The sequence below is a fragment of the Zalophus californianus genome, chromosome 8, assembly GCF_009762305.2.
Source record: "Zalophus californianus isolate mZalCal1 chromosome 8, mZalCal1.pri.v2, whole genome shotgun sequence".
Classification (NCBI taxonomy): Eukaryota; Metazoa; Chordata; class Mammalia; order Carnivora; family Otariidae; genus Zalophus; species Zalophus californianus.
The window spans coordinates 140,073,515-140,092,714 of record NC_045602.1 but is presented as its reverse complement, the minus strand read 5'-3'; the positions used below and the strand labels follow the sequence as shown (position 1 = coordinate 140,092,714).

The 19,200-nt window shown below is 56.7% G+C and overlaps 1 protein-coding gene across 1 annotated transcript; it reads left to right on the top strand.

Annotated features, from left to right (window-relative positions):
• Positions 1-869: 869 nt before the first annotated feature.
• Positions 870-12,062, top strand: STMN3 (stathmin 3). The gene is made up of 5 exons (XM_027624111.2): positions 870-994; positions 7,387-7,482; positions 7,747-7,922; positions 9,269-9,460; positions 10,272-12,062. Exons 1-5 carry the CDS (start codon positions 976-978, stop codon positions 10,329-10,331), a joined length of 543 nt encoding a protein of 180 aa, XP_027479912.1. The 5' UTR covers positions 870-975; the 3' UTR covers positions 10,332-12,062.
• The last annotated feature ends 7,138 nt before the right edge of the window (positions 12,063-19,200 follow it).

The window sequence follows — 19,200 nt, the reverse complement described above, 5'->3', positions numbered from 1 at the left end:
CCGTCCCTAAAATGGGAATGACACTTCATCCATTTGACTTCCCAGGCCCAAAGTGAGACAAGATGGTCACTGAAGGAAAGGGCCCACCATTTCTGCAAGGCTCTCCCTTTGGGGACATCAATCTGAACCCTAAGCCCAGAGAGGAGGGGAGGCATGACCCCCACACTCACCAACTCTACCTCTCTTCTCCATCTGGAGACTGGCATTGTTACTGTATCTTACCCTTGAGAAACAGAGCCACAAAGTCAGAAACTCGCTCCCAGTCACACAGCAAGTGGGTGTCAGAGCTGTGGCTGGAACTCCTCTCTATCTCACTTCAAAACCTTTGTCCCTAGACCTCACCACCCCCATTTACTCTCTTTTCTGCCCCAGAATTGACTCGTCCTCTGGGATGCTCCTTGGAGGCCTTCCAGACCGATCCCTACCCCCACTGTTATGACACACTTTCCCCTCAGCACGGACCTGGGCACACGGAAGGCACCTCCCAGCCTTGGGTGGCTTTAGTGAAGAGCTCTCCAGCCCCACCCTGATGTTGGGGCCCCTCCTCTCCTGCCATGCCCACCCTGGGGAACGGGGCATGTCTCCACCATCCCCCTAAGCCTGCACAAAGCCAAGTTGGGGCAGTGGGTCCAAGAGGTAAGCAATGGGTGGGTGGGCATGTGGCTGCAGTGCTCCACCCTGTGTCCCAGGCTGGCCTCTCCCCTCCCCTCCTTCCCTCCCATCCTCCCCTCCCTCCTCTTCTCTTCCTCTGACGGCCTGCAGCCGGGCTTTCACACATGCTCTTGCTCGAGCGCTCTCTCTCTCACTCTCTCGCTCTCCCGCTCGCTCTCTCCCCCTCTCTCCCTCTCCCTCTCTGCGCCCGCCTCCCGCCCGCCCTCGCTCCCTCCCCTCCCCAGCACTGCCGCATTCGCCGACTGCAGCTCCAGCCGCCGCCCGCGCCTCCCGGCCTTCCGCAGCCTCCGCGCCGCCAGCACCATGGCCAGCACCCTGTCCGGTAGGCGCCCGGGACGCGGTCTTCCTGGGACGGTGGCGGGTCTGAGCTGAGGCCATTGTCTGGCCTCGCCTGAAGCTGGGGCCGGTGGCGGACTCTGTTTTCACATCTCAGACCTCACGCTCTGTAAGGGCGCGGGGCGCGGCCGGGCCGAACCCGCAAGAACCGGGGTTCAGGGCCAACGGGTTGGGAACACCTGGTGCCCCAAGGGCGAGGATTGCGGCGCGGGTGCGGTGGGCGTGGGCCACCGGGCAGGGGCCGCGCCCAAGCGAGCACCTGGAGCGAGGGCGCATTGCCCCTTCCGTGGCCGCCGTGTCAGGCCGGGCGCGACTGTGGCAGGGTGGCTCCGAGGGTCCGGGCGCGGGATCGTGCCCCCAGGTGGGCGCGCTGGGGAGGTGTAGACAGTGTCCCCCGAGGCGTCTGTCTACCGCAGACCCTGGTTCGACCTCGCCTTCGCGAGGGTGGGGGTTAGGAGGGTGGGACCCATTGCCAGCGAGCCCAGGCCGTTATCTGCGCCAATGGAGCGCCCTGGGGGCTGGAGGGACGCTGCGGAAGGACGGGGGAGGAGAAACCCAGCCGGGAGCGAGCGGAGCCGCGCCCGCGTCTAGCGTGGTCGTCCCCTCCCCTCGCTGCTCCGGGCTTGGGGACCGCTCTGCGACATGGTACCACCTGCTTTGGTCGAAAAAGCCACCGCCCTTTGCGCAGCGGGGTTTGGATGGAGGAGGGGCCGCTGCAGTTTCCAAGTCCTCCCAGCAAGGAGGGGTCTGCCCCTCCCTCCCCCACAGCCCCGCCTCCCAGGCTGCGGATCCACTGCCCGCAAGGCTGCGACCCTCCCCTCACACCTGAGCCGGGCGCGGCTCTGGCGGAGGGGTGGACATGGGGCCAGGTGACCCTGGGCGTGAGGACATGGGGCTTGCTCTCCCCAGGAACGCTCTGGCCTGTCTGGCCGCCCTGGGACCAACTTCGTCTTTGCACTCCATCGCCAGGGACATCAGGGTAGTGGCTCCCCACCTCCACCCCATTTCCCCCTGGACTCAGAACTCTACTCCCAGCCCACCCTTCCCTCCATTCTGGGGGTCCCCTCTCCCTAGCTAGCCTGATTCTCTCTGGAGTGGCACACAGTTTGGCTCCACGCACTCACATGTGCCCTGCCCTGACCAGCTTCTCAGGCCCTGTGGGTCCCAGGCCCCAGGTGACTTCTGCACTTGTCAAGGAGGGGACCACATGTGTCACTGACCACACCCCTCCTGCACACAGACCATGAGGGTCTTGTCCATCTGGCCTTCATCTGCCCCCTGCTCTGTCTTGTTGACCTCCTCAGAGATATTGGGCTCAGCTTTGGGCAGGAACTGAGGGTGGTCTTTCCTTCCCGTGGCCAGAGCGCTAGTCCAGTCCCACACTGAGGCAGGGCTTCAGGCCCCGGTCTGTGCCCGAGTGGGGGACAATGAGCAACCACTGGTGGGAGATGCTCTCAGCCTTTTCTCTTAGTAAAACCCCTGCTCAGTAGGTCTCATCTGACAGGTAAGCAGACAGATTAGGTGGTGAGGGGATGCAGCCGAAGCTGCACTGTTGATGACCACCACAGGTGGGTGCAGATGTGCTGACCTCAAAAGCCCCCTGACATGAGCCCTCCTTTGCCAGGCTTTGGGGTGCTGCTGACCGATGCTTGGTCCCAGGATTTTTCTGGGTGTCCAGGTTGCTGTTGGTGTGAAAAGGGAAACCATAAGCGCAATCAGTGTTGATCAGCACGGCCACTGCCTCATAGATGTGCCGTGAGCCAGCCCAGAGAACTGCCTCCTGACAAAGTCAGGTGGGGATGGACCTTTCCTGTTTTACTGTCAGGGCTGCCCCAGAGAGAGTGCAGCCCACATGTGTGCATGCCTATGCCCACCTTCATAAAAATTTGATAGGCAGGTGGCTTGACCCAGAAGTGGCTATGTGAGCAGACCAGTAATTGTGGCCAAAATCAGTTTAAGTGAATCCCAGCTATGGCTTCTTGGTTAAAAGAAGTCTCTGATTGGAGTGGCCTCTGGTGCTCCATGCCTCAGTGGCCTGTCTGCCCCGGCTCACTGGTGGGCTTCGTTTGGTCTTGGTGACTAGGGTGAAGAGTCATTGTCTGCTATGACCTTGTAGTCACAAGATTGACCTTAGCTTTCTCTTCCTCTGTTGACTTTCCCACCACCTTTCCCTTGAGCATCTGCTGATGGGCTATGTCACTGGGACTCACCTGGAGAGACGTGGCCATCTCTTGGTGTCCTTCCCACACACTCAGCTCTTCACACACTTTTGTAGAGTCTTGCTCATATTATCTCCTTATGCAACTCTGTTGAGCCGAGAGGGCTCGTCCGTGCTCCCAAAGCTCTCAGGCCTTAAGTGCATGGAGGTGATGGTGACAGCGCCTCCCGTGGACTTGTACTGAGAGATGAACAAGGCATTCCAGGAAAGGTGCTTGGCCTAGTGCCTGACAAGAGATGGGTGCCCAGTCCATGCCAGGCAGTGTGACTATTGCAGCCACATTTCCCAGAGTTTCCTCCCCAGAGGAGGTGAATCTGCTGGCGCGTCCTGCCATGCTGGGCTCCCAGCATGTTGCACGTGACTCTGACTAGTGAGAGGGGCAGCCTGGGGGGCAATGAGCTCCATCTGCCAGGAAGCAATTCACAGCAGCCTCCAGGACCCTTCTAGGGGTGAGTGGGCATCTGTGGGCGCCCTGCCTTCCCAGTTCTGGATAGACAACCCCCCACCCCCACCACCATGAGACTCCCAACAGGAAAGTGCAGCCAGAGGCTGGGGCTCATGATCAGGTTCCCATCCTGTCATGCTGTGTGACTCTGGGTGGGCTCCTTGCTCTCTCTCTCTCTCTTTTTTTTTTTCCTCAGTAGAAATGAATCTGACAAGTGCTGGCTGGTCTTGAGGGTCAGTTGGGAGTATGGATGTAATGCACCCACCTCAGGGGTGCTGCCATTATGGTTACCATGCCACTGTAGGCTGATCTGGTGCCTTCTCACTCTTGCTCACCTAGGATCTAAGCATCCAAAAAGCCAATGTGCGTTTTTGCATATTTAACATTTAGTATGAAGAGAAAGAGGGAGATGAAAGCAATCCAGCTCATGCCAGAGATTTGCTTATAACGACTCCCTGAAGTCAGTGATGGGGAAGGAAGAGAAGGGTCCTGGCGAGGGGGAGAAACAGCATGCCCCCAAGCTGCAGAGGGGCTTCCTGGCTTGAGCTCTGTCGATGGAGAGGTGCCTAGATGGGTTTGGGCCTCAACCTCTTCCCTCTGCAGTGAGACATGAGCTTTAAGCCCCTCCAGTTCTGAGGACATAGGTGTAACCTCCTGTGTTGTGAGCTGCTGGGCCCAGCCCTGCTCTCCAGCCCCATGTGTGAGCTTCTCCTTGCTCAATGTCTGAAAATTTGCCAATTTCCCTCCCTGCTGTCCAGTTCCCTCCAACTTGCAGCCAGACCACACAGCAAGTCTCACTCCCAAGTTCCTTCTGGGGTGGGGGGAGTGCCCCTTCCCACTTGGCTACTTAGGATGAGTCTTCTGGGAAGGAAGCTCCTCATGGGCCATCAGCCCAGGAGAAACCAACCTGGGGAATCTCCATGACCATCAGACGCTGAGCTGCATCCCTATTACCAGCTGCAAGACATAGTCAGTCCCTCACTTCCTAGTTGGACACTGGTCCCCTGGGCTGGTCAATGCCCTCAGAGAGCTCTGACTTTAGTCTCCAGTACCCCCCAACCTTCTCCCCTGTGTCCTGACAATGCGGTGCCCACACCTGCCCAAGCTCCACATCCTGCACCCTAAATTGGTGCCAACCTCCCTTCATACTCAGGCAACAGGTACTTGGAAGGGTGTCCCCTGACATTTGTCCATAAACTTGTTCTTCCTCTGTAATAAATGTGCAGCTCATTTTCCTGGGAAAACTTCAGGCTCAAGGTAGAGAGGAGCTTGAGAACCTGTGAGCCCCAAGCTCCTGGCATGTATGGTAAACCCATTTGGAGGTTTCCACATGTGGTGAGGAAGGGCTGCCTGGAAGGTGGCAGAGGCAGTGTCTGTTGCCAGGGAGGCAGGTGGTGGCAAGGTCAGCCAAGCCCCTTTCTTCCTGGCCTCTCTCAGGATCCAAGTATGCCCCCCTGACCCAGACCCCTTCTTGTTCCCCTCCTCACCCTCCCTCTGAGCACAGGGCTGTCTATTTCCTTAGCCTTTCCAAATGCCCAAATGTCTCCTGGTCTGCTGCTTCTGAAGAGCTGGCTTTACCCGGTCTTACACCTTCTCACTCCCCAGCACGTTAGTATGAGGTAATCCTCTCCCCCTTTTTAAAATTAACTTTTAGGGGACGCCTGGGTGGCTCAGTCAGTTGGGCGTCTGCCTTCAGCTCAGGTCATGATCCCAGGGACCTGGGATCGAGTCCCGCATCGGGCTCCCTGCTCGGCGGGGAGTCTGCTTCTCCCTCTGCCACTCCCCCCACTCGTTCTCTCAATCTCTCTCTCTTTCTCTCAAATAAATACTTTAAAAAACTTTTTAAAAACTCTATGATTCTAAAAAAAATAAATAAAATTAACTTTTAATAGCACAAGAAATACACAAATAGATTATGCTTGTAAAAAAAATAAAATTGACATGTCAAGCCAAAATCCCCTTTGAGGCCTGCACACATCTAGCCCACTTCCCTCCCAGCCTCCTGAAGCCAATGACCAAGGTACATATCTCTGCCCTGCTACCCCTCCACGCCCCTTAAAGGCTCTCCTTGCTGCCTGCCCAGGATTCCTCTGTGCTCCCTTTACAGTCTCTTGGGCTCTCTCCAGAAGAGTCTGGGTCATCAGGACGTTTAGATCCAATAACATCATTCTCTGCACTGGTTGTGGAGAAACCCTGTTCACCATGAGCTGCTCTCTCAGACAAGGGCCTGATAATTTCTGTCCTGTGTCCTGTTTCTACACCAACACTTTCCCCAACTCCACATTAACTCAATTTTAAAACATTGTCTTGTGTGAAATTTGATCAGGAAGTTTCTTTTTTTAAGATTTTATCTATTTATTTGACAGATAGAGTCAGAAAGCAAAGCCGGGGGAGGGGGAAGCAGCAGAGGCAGAGGGAGAAGCCAACTCCCACCAAGCAGGGAGCCTGATGTGGGGCTCGATCCCAGGACCCTGAGATCATGACCTGAGCCGAAGGCAGACGCTTAACCGACTGAGCCACCCAGGTGCCCCAGTCAGGAAGTTTATTGTCCAAATTTGTGTCTGCTCCTTGGAAGACCCCTTCATGGAAGCCAGACTCCCTCTCTGCAGTGTCTCTCTGGAGACCTGTACCAGCTTCTCCAGCTAGGGTGGCAGGATGGGTCTCTGACATAGTCTAGAGGATCTGCTGGAGTGGTGTAAAGAACACAGACCACCAGGGATTGCACTTGAGGAGCTTTGGTCAAGTCACCCTGGCCACTGGGGCCCAGTGTCATCTCAGTTGAGCCCGGGGACAGTCTTGGGCTTGAAGATTGTTAAGCATTAGTGAGACACTGGGCCAGTGTGTCTACCTTAGGGCCTGGCTTGTCATGAATGGGCCACAGAAAGCTCAGTTATTTCCATTCTGACAGTGGGCTTCTCCTCTTCACCTGACAGGACTCAGGGCCTCAGCAGACAAGTGTACGTCCTTTTCTGGTTGGACACAGGGCACACTGGCTGTGGGCACTTGCTCTGCAAGACTAGAGGGCAAGCTTTGGTGCTGAACGGACAGCTCCCTACCTTTTGGCTCTGGATGGGCAGGGAGTGTGTGCCTGGTGATGGCCTGGTTTCACCTGGGGTGGCTGCAATGCCATCAGGGTAAATGGGGGGGCGGGGGTCACACAGGAGGAAGTCTGACAGCTTCACCCAGGTGTACAGACCAAGAAAGTGCTGCCTGCAGAAGCTCCACACCTGTGCTGGCCCAGTCATGAGTGTGGTGGTTAACATCTGCTAAGAGGGAAGGGGCAGGAAGGAGGGAGGGACGTGGGGGGCCAGGGACAGTGGGCCAGGAAGATACACAGTGACAAAGGGTCACAGAGACATGCAGAGAGAGAGAGAGTTGAGCCAGGAAGACAGAGGGGTGGCCAGAGACCAACAAACACACAGCCATGTAGAGGAATGAGACGGAAATGCCGAGAGAGAAAAGAAGGAAGGGGGTACCAGGAGAACAATGCGGGACAACCCACAGGAAGGAAGGTGTGCCCAGGGACAAGGTCAGCTTCTGGGAGTGGGGGGAGGGAGAGGGGAGCTGTGGAGAGGCGAGGGTAAAGAGAGCAAGATGCACAGGCTTCCAGAGAGACACAGCAGGGGAGCACTGGGGAGGAAAAGACAGAGGCAGCCAGGGAGGTGAGGTCAGGAGGTGGCCATGGCGCCCTCTCATGCTGGCCTCATGCCCACAGCCTACAAGGAGAAGATGAAGGAGTTGTCAGTGCTGTCGCTCATCTGCTCCTGTTTCTACTCACAGCCGCACCCCAACACCATCTACCAGTATGGGGGTGAGTGTGTCCCAGGCAGCTGCCAGGTCCTGCTTGGTCAGTGCCTGCCTCCTCCTTTACTTGCGCCCTGCTCCCACAGCCTCTCTGACCACCCCCCTCAGCTCAGCTGGCTTCTGGAGAGGGAGTCTCCGACGGGAGGACGCCTTGGGTGCTCAGGCCCGGGGGTCCCACAGGAGCAGCCGTGCTCCCTCCCTCAGCCCTTGATCTGGATGTGTGCTGGGGACATGGCCCCTCAGAGTCCTGAAGCCCAATGTGGTTTTGCAGACATGGAGGTGAAGCAGCTGGACAAGAGGGCCTCTGGCCAGAGCTTCGAGGTCATCCTCAAGTCCCCTTCTGACTTGTCCCCCGAGAGCCCAGTGCTCTCCTCTCCCCCCAAGAGGAAGGACACCTCCCTGGAGGAACTGCAGAAGCGGCTGGAGGCAGCTGAGGAGCGAAGGAAGGTGAGGAACCCACCCCTGCCCCCAGATCCTGACGAAGGTGGCCAGAAGGCCTCATTGGGCACAGACAGGGTCCCCAAGGCACAGGGTGCTCCAAGCCCCTGCTTGGCTGTTGGCCTGGAGTGGAGAGGGTCTCATGGTTCCCTGAATCTCCTCTTGGGAGATCAGAATAGGACAGGGAGGTGAAGGGTTCCCCAATGGCAGCCAGCTGGAGAGGCACAGGAACCAGAGACTGTTGGAGGGGGTGTCCTTGGCCATGGCCAGGAGGGGGCCCTGGGACATGAGTCTGGGCTGGCATCCTTCTCCAGGGTAGAGAAGTGAGTGAGAAGAAAGGGACTCCCATATGTTGGGGGCTGCAAGCCCACACCTGCTGGGAGCTCAGGGGGCCCCCGGGAGAAGGGGGGCATGCGCTCCAGGCTTCCTCCTTGTTCCTTCCCCCCACACCAGCCCCCCACTGAAACACACACAAAAGGAGTACTCTCAGGAGTGCGGTCCTGATGCCCAAGCCCATTGGGCAGGGGCACTGGCTCCAAATTCCTTATAGCATGTCCCAGTGAAACCTGGGGACCCAGGCCTCCTAGGATTAACTAGCAGTGAGTGGCACGTGGGTGGTGGGCCCAGCAGCCTCGTGAAGGAGCTGAGAGCCCTTGCGTCTCTGACCCTCACCTCTCCTCCGGGCCTCCAGGCAGCCCCTCCCCCACTAGGGCTGGACAGGGCCGCAGCACCCGCAGTTCCAGTCTCCTCGCTCCAACTAGTCCCTTCTCCGGCAGCCCTGGGGACCCTTACACAGTCCCCCGCACCTCAGGGAATTCAGAACCCAGTGCATATCAAGCACCTACTTTGAGCTCAGCGGGCAGACGTTTGAGGAGGAGATGGTGCAGGTTCCATGACAGCCCATAAGTTTTGAATTTGTTCTGCTCCTCCAACATTCCCTGAGTGCACCACGGGCTTTGGAGGAGGTAGCGAGCGAGCGGGACAGAGCCTGTCTTGCTGCGTGGGCGCCCTCAGCCTAGCAGGAGGGACAGCTCCGCGGGCTGACGACGGGCAGAAAGGGTGAGCAATTTCCGGTTTGTCTGGGGCTGGGGGTTCTCCTGGCACGCGGACCTTGCGGTGCTAAAGCCCAGGAAGTCCCAGGCAAACTGGGACCAGATGAATACCCTCGCGACGGCAGAGCCGTGTAGACCCGACGTCCAGTGGGCAGCAGGTAGCCGGCTCGGGCTGGGCAGCAGGGCAGGGTAATGGGCACTGGGCGGAGCCGAGACAGCGCGCGGGGAGGCCAGGCTTGCGTGGGGGGCTGGGGGCAGGGGCCCGGCCGCCGCCCACGCGCGCGCCCCTGTCTGCCCGCACAGACGCAGGAGGCGCAGGTGCTAAAGCAGCTGGCTGAGCGGCGCGAGCACGAGCGCGAGGTGCTGCACAAGGCGCTGGAGGAGAACAACAACTTCAGTCGCCTGGCGGAGGAAAAGCTCAACTACAAGATGGAGCTTAGCAAGGAGATCCGCCAGGCGCACCTGGCGGCGCTGCGCGAGCGGCTGCGCGAGAAGGTGCGCGCCGGGGCGGGGCCAGGAGAACTCCGGAACAGGATCGAGGAGGGGGCGGGGCGAAGGGCGGGAGCAGTGGGTCTTGAGGGGCGGGGCTCCGCGCGGGGGGCGGTGCCCGGGGCGGGGCGGATCCCGGGCAGCAGGAAGTGGGGGGTTTCGCCTGCGTTTATTGGGCGCCTGCGGCCTCGGCCTCCGCCCCCAATCCGGTCCTGGTGGCACACGGCCAGTGACCGCAGTAATAAACCGATAGTCATTACTTTTGAAGTGCTGCGAAAGACGCGGGTTTGAGCTAGAAGAGGGGAGGAGCTGCTTTAGGCTGGGGGGCCAGGGAAGCCCCCGGGGGTCCCCCCCGTCCTTTGGTGGTCCCTTCCCACTGCACCACCAGCGCTCTCGCAGCCCGGCTGCTCCCTGTCGGGCATGGAGACAGTCCAGAGTGAGGCGAGGCCCCGCCCGGGCCGGAGCCCCCTTGGAGTAGCCTCTGCTTCAGCCCGTGAGGTGGGACCAGGTTGGTGCCAGGGGGTACCCTGGAGCTTGCAAACCCAAGGAAGTTCCCTGGAGTCACGGCTCGCTCTCTGGTTTGGGTGCCAACCTGTCGCGCTGAGGGCCAGCCCCCGCACTCAGGCCACACTTCGAGGAGAGGACATGGGCCTCCCCCTGCTCTCTGTTGCTCCTCCATCCTGGTCGTTAAGGGGTCCCATTGGTCGCTTCTCCTGCACTTAGGAGGGTCCTTGAAGCCTGGGCGTGGGGGGAGGGGCAGCCCCCCCAGCCGCCAAGGCGGGCGCAGGGCCCCGCCCACCTCCACCTGTCCTCGCAGGAGCTGCACGCAGCTGAGGTGCGCAGGAACAAGGAGCAGCGAGAGGAGATGTCCGGCTAAGGGGCTGCGGAGCAGAGGCGCCTGGATCCTGAGAGGAGACATCAACACATGCGGGTTCTGGTTTCGTCTTGTGCCACTTTGTCTAGATGCAACTTTTGCTCCTGCCCCTTCCCTTCCCCGCACTCCCAGCTCCCGCTTCTCTTTCCGCTCTCAACCGTCCAGTCCTCTGCAGGCTCCCCGTCCAGGAGCCGCCAGGGCCTGGCACACAGTCCCTCACTTCAGGCACCAGGCCAGGCAGTGGCTGGGTCCCCTGTTGGTGGCCCTCTCAGCAGATGTGGTGACAACCTCAATAAATCCAGTGGTGGTAGCAGGAACATGTGGGTCCTTATACTGGCTCGTCCTGTGAGCACCTTGTACTTAGGGCACGTCCTCTGAGCCAGCTCCCTGCCGCTGACAGGCAAAGGTGACACCACCTGCAAGGCCTTCAGTGGGGGGGGGGGGAGGAAGGAAGAACGACCTCTGGGCCATGTGTGGCCAGGTCAGCCATGGTGCCATCTGTGCAGTGGAATGCTTTGGAATGGGTGGGTAGGGGTCCTGAGACCACCTGGCCTGCAGTGGGCAACTTGGGGGGGAGGGTGGGACGTGGCCTGGCCTGAGTCTTCAGGGGAGTGGGCATTCTGCCATGGTCTACAGGGTCGTGGGCTGCACGGACACCTCTTGCTGGCCCCTCCTCCCAGGAGTGCCCGCCTCCTAAGAACGTCTGGCCTGGTACCCATGTGGGGGAAGCCCTCCTCCATCATCACTCCTTTCCTCCCCCTAGGCTTTACAGACCCTTGGAGGACCCCATCTGGCCCGGTACCCATGTGGGGAAGCCCTCCTCCATCATTAGGCTTTACAGGCCCTTGGAGGACCCCATCTTTAGAGCCCTTGGGAGCCTTGGCCCCTTCCTGTGCCCTCACCCTGGTAGAATGATGCTCCCATGATACTCCGGGCCATGGGGCTTTCAGGCTAACCTCTGGACAAGTGTGGCTAGGTGTGAGTGAGTGGCAGCCACAAGTGCCCCTCAGGGAGCAGACGGCAGGGCGAGTAGGAGACCAGCTGCCTGCAGATTCAGATGTTGGGGGATGGGATTCCCAAACCACCTTCCTACCTAGTCCATCCTTGACTTTCTTGACCTGTACCCCCCCGCCCCGGCTCCAGGCCTCTCCTGCCAAGACCTTCCTGGACTGGGCTCCTTCTCCTCCTCCAGATTCCCAGCACTGGCCTTTGAGGACTGTCAGAGGCTGGCCATGGGGGGTGTTCAGTCTTTGGGCCTTGGCAGCCCCATCCCGCAGCCGAGTACTGAGGGCAGGGTCCCTGCTGACCATCCTCTGGGTGGAAAGCATGAGGGGACAGACTGCAAGTTCTAGCAGGACCCAAACCAGGTGGGTGGCAGCCCCCTGGGGCCCCTGGCTTCCATCCTACAGAAATCTATGCCAGTGCACTCCCAGGGCCCAGCCAGAGAGCACAGGTGGATGCTGATCCCCTACCACAGGCTTGGGGGGAAGGAGGGCCCCATGCCCACCCTCCCCACACAGCCTCCGGGGGAGTGACAAGCCAGGATTGGAACCCAGCTGTCCCCCACGCCACTCCTGTGGGACTCAGAAAGGGACACGGAAAGAGAAGGAGGGCTGGATTTCCTTCAGCAGCGGCCGCTCTCTCATAGTGGAAGCCTAGTGTGATATGTACCCATCTCATCCACGTAGTGAAAGTGAACTTAAAATTAAATCAAATGAATGATTAAAGACAAAAAGCCAAAGCCTGTGTGTTTCAGAAGCGGCTGAACTGCCCCGTGTGCATCCTGCCTCTGTGGGGTCAGAAGGGGCTGCAAGGCCATTGCTGGAGGGGGGGGCGAATGCTACGTAAGTAGCTAGGGACTGAAGCTGGTTATCAGGCTTGTTCTTATCACGATTGCCGATAGTTCTAATGACAACGGAGGCGTTAAGGAATGAGTGTGTAAATGACACACAAGCCCGTTTTCCCCTCTGGAGCCCCAGGAGACAGTGGGGGTGTGAGGGAGGAGGAGGCAGGGCCCACCGGGCAGGTGGGGTTGTCCCCCCTCTCCCCAGGCCCAAGGCCTCCCGCTGGCCTGGGCTCTGGGCCCCAGGCTGCTGCTAACGGAGAACACATGAGGGTCTGAGGTCCGAGGCTTGTCCTTCTCACTGCAGTGTTCTGTGGGTCTTGCTCAGATGTGGAGTGGGTCCTAGCGGGTCCCAGGGGTGTACCCCGTGGCTCTGTGGCCCCCACTGGGCAGCTGATTGTTCACAGACACAGATCTGGCTCCAAGGTGGGGACCTAGAGTGGCAAAGAGAGTAAGCAGACATCCTGACTCACGCTGGTGGCCTGCCTGTCCCATGGGACCCAGATAGCCAGTTGGGGTGCCCAGCAGGGACCCCTGTGCTAGGGAGGAGGCACGCTTGGCACATGTCCATGCAGGTTATGCTCAGGCCTCCACATGGGCCTCAGGTCCAGGTCCTGGATAGGTGCCTGCTCACTAGGATCCAGAGAGACCCCTCAGCTCTGCCCCACACTCACCGACCTCTCCTGGGGCAGGCGGTCCTGGCTACTTCCCCAGGCTCCAAGGACCTCTCACCATATCCCCTCCTTCCTCTGCCCAGGGAGAGGTGGGAAAGTCAGAATCTAGGACACACAGCCACCCAAAAGACAGAGACCTCAGAAACCTGCAAGAGGAAGAGCTGGGAGAAAGGTAGGAGAGCAAGGGAGTGTGTTGTTTTTATGAGACGTGAGTTCTGCATGCTGGTATCCTGGGCACATGGACACACACCACACACAAGCACATGCCTGGCGTTCCCAGAGGACCAGGCTGATCACAGGCCAGGGCTTACTCTTAGGGGACCCTAAGCAGGCATTAGGGGGCAGACGGCATTTGTAACAGTCACCACGTGGAGCCTCTGACCTGGGCAAGGATGGGGAACCCTTCACAGACAAATCACACTTTCCCTAACAATAAAAAAGCAAAGGTGGGTGTCCTTCTGGGGAGCCAATCCTGTATTATATACGCTGTGTCACAACTTACCTCAAGCGGTGGCTTAGAACATCACGCCTTATCTCACCACGTCCTTAAATCAGGAATTCAGGAGCTGGGCAGTCGGGCTCAGGGACTCTCCCGAGGTTGCAGTCAGGATGTCGGCTGAGGCTCTGGTCCCCCCAAAGCTGGACCAGAGTGGAGGATCCTCAAGTCAGCTCACCCACACAGAGTCAGCAGGCGGCCTTGGTCCTCCCGCGTGGTCGCTCCCCAGGGCTGCGTGGGCGTCCTCGGCACGTGGCTGCTGGCCCCCCAGGGCGAGCTGTCAGAGAGGGAGAGGGGGCAGAGTCCCACGCATTCTCCATGTCAGAAGCACGTCACTGAGAAGAGCCAGCACTCAAGAGGAGGCAGACTCCCCCTGTGATGAAAAGAATCCGTGGGCATATTTTATTATTTTTTATTTTTTTTTAAAGATTTTATTTATTTATTTGACAAAGACAGAGACAGCGAGAGCAGGAACACAAGCAGGGGGAGGGGGAGAGGGAGAAGCAGGCTTCCTGCTGAGCAGGGAGCCCGATGCGGGACTCGATCCCAGGACCCCGGGACCATGACCTGAGCCGAAGGCAGACGCTTGATGACTGAGCCACCCAGGCGCCCCAGTGGGCATATTTTAAAACCACATCGGACGTGCTGCCTTGAGTGACTTTGTGTGTTCTGGACACAGCTGGTGTTCACTCAGTGTGTGGGGGCTGCAGTGGGCCCCCAGCCCCCAAATACGGCATCTAGCAGCACCGGCCAGATGGTAGCCCAGAGAGCTGTCTATCCCACACAGGCCTCCTGCCGATGTCCCACGCTTCCTGCCGGGCAGGCTCAGGGGAGGTTCTCTCTCTCTTTGCTGAAGATGTGTTGCTAGTTCACATTTCTAGCCATGTCCCAGGACTGCTGTGACAACTGCTACACGCGGGGGGCTTAAAACATCAGCAACACGTTCTCTCACAGTTCTAGGGCCAGAAGCCCCAAATCGAGGTGTTGCAAGGCCGTGCCTCCTCTGAAGCCTGTACTGCAGGGTCATCTTGGCCTCTCCTAACTCTGGCTGTCAGGAAAGGTGGTCTTTCCACCCCAAACAAAACCACTTAGCAATGGGCTTTGGGCCTGGAACCCTTCTTTCCAACAAATAAGGAGCCCACAGAACTTGTAGAGGACATCCTTCCCTGCCGTAAGGTCCGTGAGCTATCTGTTGTCCTGTTGTCGTGCTTGGGTGAACACCCCCAGGTGAGTGGCCTAGGTGAGCACCCTCGGTGAGCGCCCCAGGTGAGCACCCCAGTGAGCACCCCTGGTGAGCACCCTCGGTGAGCACCCCCAGGTGACCACCCCCAGGTGAGCGGCCTAGCTGAGCACCCTCAGATGAACACCCCCAGGTGACCACCCCAGGTGAGCACCCTCTGTGAGCACCCCAGGTGAGCACCCCCAGGTGAGTACCCTAGGTGAGTACCCCCAGGTGAGCATACCCGGCGAGCACCCTCAGGCATGCCCCCCAACTTTCAGTACTCAGACTCCAGGGCGTTGGGTCTCCCCACTGCAGCACAGGAGGGGTGCGTGCACAGGGACCAGCTGCCCAAGCAGACCTTGTGCGTCTCTTCCTTGCATGAGTAAAGCTGCTCTGTCAGCACTTGACTGTTTCACATTTTCCTTGGCAACTCCAAGGCCAGGAGTGGGCAAAAGTGTTGGGACTCTTACCCCAGGTGGCTGGTGCTGTGATGAGCTTTGCTCTCCTCCACTTGGCGGCAGGGGTCCTTCCCTGGGATTGGGGACCAGAGCTGGTGTTCTGCAGGACACTTGCAATCTTTGGCATCCGCTGTCTCGTGCATGTGTCATGCCAATCTCTGTGGTCACATGGCCGCCTCCCCTTTTTGTGTGTTAGTCTCTGTGGGACACCAGTCATTGGATTGGGGCCCCCCTAACCCAATATGACCTCATTTTAGCTAATTATACCTGCAACAACCCTATATCCAAATAAGGTTCATTCTGAGTTACTGGGAATTGAGATGTCAACGTTATCTTTGGGGGACATGATTCAACCAAAAACAAAAGCTGTAGATATATAATTCATAGCTTTATTTTTTAAAAGTAATCTCTACACCCAGCATGGGGCTTGAACTTAGAACCCTGAGTTCAAGACTCGCAGGCTCCACTGACTGAGCCAGTCAGGTGCCCCAGTATAATTAACTTTAAAGCATTCATGCATTTATTGGTGTATTTTAGCGAGTGCTTACTACATGTGCCCCTCACTCTAGAGAATGTTGCTGATTTGAAAGCATAGCTCCTGTCCCGTGAGAACCCCCATGCTAGTCAATAAGTGCACAGTAATTTGAGTTTTCAAGGTAATTTATAATGTTTTTAATCTCCAAAATGTCCACTATGAGGAAAACAGGGAGACATTATTTTTATGACATTAATATTTCTTTCTGGTTATCATGTAATATATGCTCACTGAATCACTGCAACGTGCAAAGAAAAAAAACCTCGATCCACTAAAACTTTCCTGCAGAGAGGATTTGCCCCACCAGCAGTGTTGAGGGAAGCCAACATTCAAACCTCTGAGAACTACACACCGTAACAGGTTAGCACTTGTCCATGTCATAAGCATGGCTTCAATGGCTGTGTGGTCAGCTGTCATCTATTTTATGGATGTACTGGGGCTTTTGAGAAAACTTCACCAACTTTTTGGTTTCATAAACTTTTTGCTTATGTGGATTATATAGATTGACAGTTACCACGTTAGGAATTAAAACTCTGAAATTTAAAAAATAGCAATTCATTTAAAATGATACACCCATTACATGTTGATATAACATTTTTAAAAAATATTTTATTTATTTATTTGAGAAAGAGAGAGGGAGAGAGCACGAGCAGGGAGGAGAGGGAGCCCGACACAGGGCTCGATCCCAGGACCCTTAGATCATGACCTGAGCTGAAGGCAGATGCTTCACCAACTGAGCCACCCAGGTGTCCCATAACATTTTGAAATGAAAAATAATATCATGTGTCAACAATACTCATGTAAAAAAAATCAGTGCAAATCATAATCTCACTTAAAAAAAACCCTTATTTTTAGAAGATCTGTAAGATGTGATGGAAAATGACAGAATAGTGGAAAAGTAAAATGAAATAAAATATAAAAGATGTAAAGTAAAAGCAAAGTGGAAAAACAATAGTAAAATCAAAGGCTCTAGGATATTAACTGGACCCTGAAAAAGATTTGATTTCAGTGACCTGGTGAAAACATGTATGATATCATGGCACAAACATCTAATAAAAATGTTTGCTTAAAAACAAACAAACAAACAAACCAAAAAAAACAGGGGCACCTGGGAGGCTCAGACGGTTAAGCGTCTGCCTTCGGCTCAGGTCATGATCCCAGGGTCCTGGGTTCGAGTCCCATCGCTGAGCAGGGAGCCTGTTTCTCCCTCTCCCTCTGCCTGCCACTACCCCTGCTTGTGTTCTCTCTCTCCTGTTAAAAAAACAAAAAACAAAAAAACCAGGGGCGCCTGGGTGGCTCAGTCAGTTGGGCGTCTGCCTTTGGCTCAGGTCATGATCCCAGGATTCTGGGATGGAGCCCCACACTGGGCTCCCTCCCTCTGTCTGCTGTTCCCCCGCTTGTGCTCTCTCTCTCTCTGTCAAATAAAATAAAATAAAATAAAAAAATAAATAACAACCAAAATGAGTGACATCTTTTTAGAAAAAAAAGTTACTGAGAATGGATGAAGCAGATAAAAAAAATCTGGTCTCAGATCCATAGTTGAAGGAAAGTGTGTATTAATAGATTGTTAATATTAGACCAAAGCTTGATGTGGGGCAGTTTCCTAGAAGTTGGTTGCAATGTGAATCTGAAATCATGCCAATGAGCTTTTCATACTCTTCCATCAGGGCACTGGGCTGTCTTGAGCTTGTGCACACCTTGCACCAGCCTGTGGCTCTGCATCTCCTGGTACATGCACAGTGTTCCGCCGCACACACTCTGGGGGGGGGGGCCTGGGGTGGGCTGGGGATCTCACATGGGTGTTCTTGGGGAGAAATCACCACTCCAGCCCCGGGTACAAACTGATCCATCCCCTCGGCCAAGCAGAGCCCGGTGCTGTAACTTCGCTCTTTGGCAGACAGAAGACGTGAGCGCATGTTCCAAAGCTGGGCCTGAGGTCCTATGACAAAAACAGGTGGAGGTCATGCAGCAGTGGAAACAGTGACAAGGTAGTCTGGGTGCCCGCAGACTCTGGGCTGGTGGTCACAACGGCAGGCAGCTGATGCAGACACCGTCACCAGCATCCTTCTGAACCTTCTCCCTTGGACTCTACTGGCATCATTTCAAGAACATGAGATAAATGACAGACACAGGTCGTGCACCACCATTCTCGTATTTACCAGGTAATAAAATAGCAGCACCAAAATAAGCTCAATAGTTTAATCTTTTAAAAAATAATTTATTTACTTATTTGAGAGAGAGACAGAGTGAGCACGAGTTGGGGGAGGGGTACAGGGAGAGAGAGCGGCAGACTCCCCGCTAAGCAGGGAGCCCAACTCGGGGCTTCATCCCCGGACCCTGAGATCATGACCCGAGCCAAAGTCAGATGCTTAACGACTGAGCCACCCAGATGCCCCAATAGTTTAACCTTAAAAAGAATAATCTTTTTCCATCGCTGGCTTAAGTACACTCTAAATTACTGAAAACAGAATGAATTATAACATCACTGAAATGAAGTCTGCTTGAAAACTTCCCATTTGGGAAATGGTCTTCGGTATCTTCCTACTTAAGTATGAACACAGGTTCATGGCTTGCCTTCTCGGTGCCCTCATGGGGAGCACGCTCACACCGGGGGCTGCATTTCTCCGGCTGCCCGCAGGGAGAGGAATCACACCCACATCAGGAGAGCTCGGGCCTGCCTGCCTTGTTCTGAGAGTGGGCCGCCTCCGCCGCTCTCTGGGTACCGCCCCCCACTGCCCAGCACCATGCCCGATCCCGGAGTCCTCCGGCCAAGAGCTCCGCACAGGGCAGATCAACGTCCATAACCACCACCGCGGGCCCTCTCACTGCCCCTTTCAATCAAGCAACAAGGACGGTTGTACCTGACTCCCAAATCCAAGGTACTCCATAAAAACCGAGTAATGCTTAACTTCTTACGTTCTGGAAATGCAAGGCCTTTACCTATAATTAAAAGGAATTGAAAGGAGCGAGCGCGGGCGATTCTCAGAGCTCCCCAACCCTACATCTGGGTGTCTCTCAGGGCTCAGTGAAAGCCGAGGAACTGAATTTGAATTTTAATTAACTGAAATGTAAATGAGCACATGTGGCCAGTGGCTACAGCCCCGGCCAGGCTGAGGGGAGGGGCGGTCAGCACAAGGTCCGGTACAGCGCGGGTTCAGAAAGAATGCTCAAGGCCCTTTCCAAGGGCTGCTATAAGCAATAAAACGGGCTCACTGCAGGATTCGGACTAGACAAACCGCTCTTCTGGAGCCTGTCTCTGGGTAGGCAGCCTTTCACACGCTTCAGACGAGAAGCGGACCTACATCTGGTTTGTCACTTACTGTTCACGCACATTCTCCCCCCGCAATCCTTCGAGAAGTCTCCCTAAACAAGCTTTCCGCGCAGTTGAGTGGACGGAAGCCGCAGGTGCTCCGGCGGGCGGGGCCTGGCGAAGGTGCCGTCGCGTCCGCCCCGGACCACGCCCCTGCCCCCCGCGCACGCGCACCGGGGCCCGCCGGGCCTTATTTCTCGGCGCTGCACGCCTTCCCACCGAGCGCCAAATAAGTCTCCGGGCCCGCCCCTGCCCTGCGTGCGCGGCCCCGCCGCCTGCGTCACTAGGAAGCGCGCGCCCGGGCTGCCGCCGCCGCCGCCGCCGCCGCCGCCGA